The 7,101-nt window shown below is 38.2% G+C and overlaps 1 protein-coding gene across 1 annotated transcript in view; it reads right to left on the bottom strand.

The window, feature by feature from the left end:
- Positions 1 to 397: 397 nt before the first annotated feature.
- Positions 398 to 7,101, bottom strand: part of LOC126456501 (dynein beta chain, ciliary-like) — a 186,722-nt gene continuing 180,018 nt past the window's right edge. The window contains exons 15-16 of the mRNA XM_050092251.1: positions 1,945 to 2,063; positions 398 to 504 (exon numbers count right to left, since the gene is read on the bottom strand). Of these exons, the coding sequence (XP_049948208.1) occupies positions 398 to 504; positions 1,945 to 2,063 (226 nt within the window). The remainder of the gene's footprint in view (positions 505 to 1,944; positions 2,064 to 7,101) is intronic.

The raw sequence follows: 7,101 nt of genomic DNA, 5'->3' as shown, positions 1-7,101 counted from the left end.
AATTTGACTAAGAATACTGCCTATAGAAAAAAAGTAGATGTCTGTATAAATATACAAGAAATAAAAGAAATAAATATACAAGAAAATGAAGATAATAAATCTTATTTATGATTTAATGTTAGTATCAGAGATCTCATCTGCCTAACAAATCTGCAATTGTTTTCATTAGAAACAATATATTTAGTTACAACCTGCAAAACTGTAGTTATAATCCAGATTCATTATGTTCTCTTTTGTCAGACAAAAAACTTAAAACTGCAGTATAACACACTAGTTTTATAACACAATATAGCAATCGATTCATTAGGAATCTAATACTCAGCACTGAAAACTATAATTTCGTTCCTTGGAGAACAACAGTTCTGTTGTGTAAATTTTACATTATCATTGTTCAGAATCATAGTGGATGGATCCCAACACGGCTGTCCATGCGAAACACTAAAAGCAGCTCTGGTGTGCCACATTGCCGGGTGGACAGAACTTCTGCTGATGGTTCTCCTTGACCTGTGGAATACATACAAACCTGATCTAAATGATTCATCTGCAGAACTGGTGTATGGTGAGGTGCTGCAACTGCCAGTGAGAATTTGTATATTTGGCTCTGAAGTCTGTAACAGACCCATCTGCCTTTGTCGGTTGCTTTAAAGATCACATCAAGAAAATCTGACCTCCACAGCTGTCCAGACATGGAACTGTTGTCACATTTGTCCACAAAGACTTCAGTGAGTGAACACATATGATGTTACGTTTTGATGGTGTCAGACTGGCTCTAAAACCACCATAGACCAGGTTGCATAATGTTGTCAAGAGGGAAGATTGCACCCTTGACATTCTGGGCAATGTCAAGCACCACACAGAGTAATGGCAACAGATAATATCTGACACTGTAAAGTCATTAAGCACTCTATAGTCACTGCATGCATACCATGCATCATACTACTTTGACACTATATGCTGCAGTGAAAACCAAGGACTACTGGACAGTTGCGTGATGCCCTCTCAAGTCATGCTGTCATATTCTGCATTTGCAACTGCTAAGTGATCCGGCGCTAACAGCTGTGACCTACAAAGTAACAGGGCTCCCTCAGTAGTCTTTATATGTGCAAGATGTTGTGCTTCACATCTATAGGCACACATGGCAGTCTTGTCAGTGCCAGGAAATCTCGAAGCAGTGTTGCATACTCACTGTCAGGAGCTTCTATTACCTTCGCAGTCTGGTGATGCAGCTTCTATTATCTTGGTGGACTGGATGATGGTGTGGCTCCAAATCCAGTGATGTGGTCACCCAGGTGTGTGTTGGTGATGTCAGACAACAGATTGTAGTGTGCCGGTAAACTCAGTGACAACCATAATTGTGAAATTTCACATGAACATATGGTACAGGCCTACATCCAGCTTGAAATGTTGCGTGTCGCACATTGCGATCAAAGAGTTGTTTGAGGCATTAAGTCAGAATGACATTCGTGGTCTACACCAGTATAGCATCGACCGTGGGAAGATACACAAATCAGAGCCTGTGTCAATCAGAAATTTCCGCCCAGTACACCTGTCACTTACAGACACTGTGACTCAGAAAGTAAATCAGATGAAGCATCTACATCTGACTGCTGGTGGCATTTGGGTATGCACAAAGTTTGGTACAACGACTTGCTTGATCACCAAATCTGCCCCGGAACCAACACAACTCCTGCTGTGTTTCTGTCCCAGGCATAGTGGAGGTGGTCGATAATCTGCTGTGTGAGGACTTCTGGAATCTGGATTTTTTTTTTTTGTGTGTGTGTGTGTGTGTGTGTGTGTAAAAACTCTAAAGTCAAAATACAAAAGCTGGGTTATTTTGAAACCTCTTTTTTACATGTCTATTTGCTGCTTAATGTCTTCGCTATATAATGCATCACAAAGAAAAAGATTATCTCTTACTACACACATTGCCAACAGAAGACTTACCTGCAGAATTCCAGTTTAGTGATTCATGTGCCTCAGAAATCAATAAGTCAATATGTTCAATATCATCAACAACCAAATCAAATTCAACTGGATGGCTGCATTGCCTAATCTGGTTGTACCTGCATGAGAAAAGATATGTAGGATGTGGGCAGCATATATCATGAGATTTAACACATTCACAAATAACATGTAAACTCTACAATTTTGTGTATATCTTTTTCTGGTACTACACGTGTAACTGGTGATCACTGGTGATAAAGTATGGTCCTCATAGCATATATACAGACATATACAGGATACCCTAAAAACAAAGATGATGTAACTTACCAAACGAAAGCATTGGTATGTTGATAGACACACAAACAAACACAAACACACACACAAAATTCAAGCTTTCACAACCAATGGTTGCTTCATCAGGAAAGAGGGAAGGAGAGGTAATGACGAAAGGATGTGGGTTTTAAGGGAGAGGGTAAGGAGTCATTCCAATCCCGGGAGCGGAAAGACTTACCTTAGGGGGAAAAAAGGACAGGTATACACTCGCGCACACACACATATCCATCTGCACATATACAGACACAAGCAGAGATATATATAAATTGTGTGTGAAATTTGTGTGTGTGTGTGTGTGTGTGTTTTTTATTGTGTCTATCAACATACCAACGCTTTCTCGTTTGGTAAGTTACAGTATCTTTGTTTTTTATATATATTTTTCCCGCGTGGAATGTTTCCCTCTATTATACATATATGGTGTTGTCTCCTATATGAATGCTGAAATGTGATTTAGTTATTAATTAAATACATTTTTCAAATCAGTTCATTTGTTGTACACCAGATTCCTCAAGATTTACAATGAAATACTTTTCCACTATAGGAGTAAACAGCAATCTTTCAGGTCTATCAAGCTCCATGTCAAATATATTCCTGCCTTTTAATTCACTGCAAATGTTTAAATCCATATCCTTTGATGTTTTGGCATAGGGTTTTAAACAGCATGCGGGAAGTTTAAAATTCTCTCCGTGGTAAGTGCTACAGCTGTGGTGAAAATTTAAAGTTTCAGGTGTATGTTGTTTTTCTATATAAGAAAATCAAGACATCACAAATATGCAGGAAAGAATGGATAGTATTTTTCAATTTTTTAAACAATGGATGACCAGATGGCCTCTATTTGGCAAAACATATGTTCCATCTCATTTTCTTTTGCAATATTAGTACCCATGTGACATCTGTTGAGTTCTCCCAAAGATTGTGCCATAATGAAGACTCAAAATAAAAGTGATACACTATCTTTCTGGTGTCTGTGTTTGTGGCACCTGAGAAAATACACACTGAAAATGCTAAATTATTCAATTTACTTGCTATCTTTTCACATGAGTAACCACAGACAAAATGTGCCCAAGAGAAAGCTGGATGACCCAGTTGCAGAACAGGCAGCCCAACACACAATATGCTTCACTTCAATGACTGCTTCACAGCCTGTGCCATCTGGCTGCTTCCTACCAAGACCAGAATTTCTGAATTGATCAGGTGGGAAATCTCACTGCAATATATTCTATGTTCCTGGATCCCCCCCCCCCTCCCCCCCCCCCCCCCAGCTTTCCCTAACCTCTGTCCTTCACCCATATATCCCCTTCCCCACTCCCATCCCAGCATTACACAGCCTTCTATTTCATCAATGCACCCACCCGTCTTTTTCCCCTCAACTACTTCTCTCCTTTTCCGCTCCCACCCCTTTCCCCCAAATCTTCTGACACACCCTTCCCCAACCTGCTGTCCCTCCTCCTCCCTGCCCTAGCTTCCTCCTTACCCCACCACCTATGGATCGTTTCTCCCATCAGTCACAGTTGCTTGCAGTCCAGCCTCAGTAGCCAGAGACAGTGGTCATGTGTATGTGAGTTGTTCTTGTGTGAATGTGCGTGTGTTTTCTACTTTAGAAGAAGGCCTTTTAACCAAAAGCTCAAATGTATAGTAGTCTTTTTATTCTGCCTGTCTGCGACTCAGCATCTCCACACCATTATTAAATACTGAGAATACATCAAACAGGTTGTCTGGTCACCAAGGTATCTCAATAAAATTGGAGTTGTGCTGCTGTATCACCTCTGACAAAGCTGGGAGTTATCTACAGGAGTTTAATTTAATTAAAGATACCCAAAATTTAGAATTGTTTGGATTTAAGTTGTATCACAAATCCTGGATGTATTCAATGAGGATAATACTAATAAGAAGGCAAAATTATTTCTGGGCATTGTGGCCCATTATTTTAATATTGCCTTTCCCCTTAAAAGACTAGTAACTCTTCTAGAACAAATTAATCAGTTTTAAAGGCCTGATTACAAGGGGAATAATCACCTCTTGTCCAATGAAAAGAAAACTGTATGCAGAAAGCAAAGCAAGGAATTATTCCAGTTTTTATATATTTAAAAATATACAAAAGATACTTAGACAACTCATAAGGGTAAGAAAATCACAAACAATATCGGTATAAAAAATTCTAACAACATACATAAGGCAGTCTGGGATGTAGTTAGAGGCACCCGTGGAACTTGAGGTTTTAAAGAAGGTCCAAATGACCTAATACATGGGTGGGCAACCAGGGGCCCATGGGTTGGATCTGGCCTGTGACTGGTTTCAACTCAGACTGTGGAAAAAATCCGCAGGAGAGAGGGTGAGGCACTTGCATTGTATTCCATCCAGGAAGCATTTTAGCATATTTCTGTGATTTGTCATCAACAATATTTTAAGACATATATTTAAAAAATATGTGTTAATACTGTTTGTGGATATCAACACACTAAATTCCAAACACTCGAGTGGTCTGACTGTAACCAAAAATTGCTAAGTTACTCCTAATTGCTTGTCGACTGGAACAGCCTCTCTCATTGCTGTATTTGGTTTTTCCCTCCTTTCTCGTATTTACATTAGCAAATAATTCTTGTCTGTTGTGCATTTATTAGAACAGTGCAACCATTGAAACTGATGTAATTCATAATCAATCAGCTGCAGCCAGTTGCTTCTATAGGCATTTATTTTTCCATGATGACATTGCCAGATTCCTGGCATTCCATCTTCAGTGAACAATGTTTCTTTATCAACGGTGTTGCAAAATTTTGCAACAGAAGTTTCAAAACAGCTATTGTAAAACATCATAAGTGAAAAATCAATGTTCATATCATGTAAATAAATGTAAACATCTGAAGATGGGGTGAATATAAAATAAATGTAATTAAAAAAATGAGTTTTGAGGCACAATTTGTTGGCATGGCATGTCAAGAAATGGGTAGCAAAAATGTTGGTGGATCACCCAATACATATGGAAATGGACACTATAGGTTTGACTTTATGTGCTAGGAGCATTGCTGTAGTGACACATGATGAGGCAGCCCATGAGCCTAAGTAGGTATATAATCAGGTCCACAGGTCACCAAAAAAGCGACCATACTTGATACAACTAAAACTAAATGGAACTAAAATATGAGATGCAAAGAAAATAAGTAAATCTCTTAACAAGCATTTTTCAAGTATTGCTTTTAATATTTCATCACAGATTATTTCACAGGCACTGACTTTTCCCACTGAGTTTAAAAAATCAAGCACGTCAATGTTTCTAACTCCAGTACCTCAAGAAGAAGTGCTGAAAATTATCAGCGGCAGTAGCAATTCAACTTATATTCATCTAGTATTGATGGCATGTCTGATTTTTTATTAAAAAATTGCTTTACTAATTATAATTCCACTTTGTGATGTAATTAACAGTTCCCTAATTACAGGCTGTTTCAAGATGTTTTCAAAATTGCTGGATTTATTCCTCTTTTCAAAAAAGGAGACAAGAATGATGTTAACAATTATTGACCAATCTCCATTCCTTCTGCCTTATCAAAAATTCTACAAAAAGTAATGTACTGAGATGTAATGTTATGAATATTCTTTAAAAGATTTTTTTTAAAATTATCCACATTTATTTTATGTAATTTATTTCACAGTATCCTTAATGGTAATTTTTGAAGCTCTGTAGACACATTTGTCCCATTCTATAATCAGGTACACTAAATACCTATTCTGACTCCACCCTGGCTCTTACTGAAAAACTACATACTTAAAAACTGGTTCTCAATATTAATTAATGTCAACAAAACTCTTCTGGTAGTGTGGTTGTATCAAGTATGTTAATAAAGCTTTTGACATATCAGCTATTACTGCAGGCAGCATCCATCAGGGTGACTATGTGTGGTTTGCAGTTGTGCTATACATCTATTATTTGAAAATGACGAATGGACATTTTGGCAAACTGAGGTAAATCAGGTGCTATTACTGGAATATTTGATGTGAATTATTATTGTTTGTCATCAGCGAATCCAGTGGAAACTGACATCATGATATACTGTTGCTTACTTAGTGGCCGGAAGCTCCTTAGAGCAGTCATTAGCGCCTGTCACCTGCAGTGTGGGGTTACGGCTCCAAGCACTTTCAGTCCACCAGCTTGTAACAACTGACAACTGTGACAGTGAGAGTCTGTAGCACTCCTCACTGTTCATGTTGTACAGTCAATTTACTATCCTGACAGGCTTTCTTATTTCACTTTGTGATGAGTAACTGCCAAGCCAAAACAGGGACTTGTTTATAATGAAACAATTCATGAATGAACAGCTGGATGTGTGTGTCCAATGGGCACAATACAGGGTGTCTCAAAAAAGTGTACTAACACTTTACTGTCCATAACGTGCTGAATTTTTTGTTTTTCAGGTGTAACTAAAGAAACACAATGACAGGAGAACAATTTAGCTTTGAACAGAGGAAGTTTGTCCCTAAATGTTATTGGAAAACTGAGAACACAGTGGAAGCACAAAGACATTTCAGAAGGGGCTTTAATAAACTGCCACCACTGCATAAGAGCATTGCTCACATCAGAGATACATTTGAAGCAAATGGAACTATACAGGGTGGTCCATTGATAGTGACTGGGCCAAATATCTCATGAAATAAGCATCAAACGAAAAAACTACAAAGAACGAAACTCGTCAAGCTAGAAGGGGGAACCCAGATGGCACTATGATTGGCCCACTAGATGGCACTGCCATAGGTCAAATGGATATCAACTGTGTGTGTGTGTTTTTTTTTTTTTTTTAAATAGGAACAACCCATTTTTTATTACACATTCGT

This window comes from Schistocerca serialis, chromosome 2, assembly GCF_023864345.2.
Source record: "Schistocerca serialis cubense isolate TAMUIC-IGC-003099 chromosome 2, iqSchSeri2.2, whole genome shotgun sequence".
In the NCBI taxonomy this organism is placed as follows: Eukaryota; Metazoa; Arthropoda; class Insecta; order Orthoptera; family Acrididae; genus Schistocerca; species Schistocerca serialis.
Note: the sequence above shows the minus strand (reverse complement) of the source record. Positions and strands in the feature narration are given on the sequence as shown.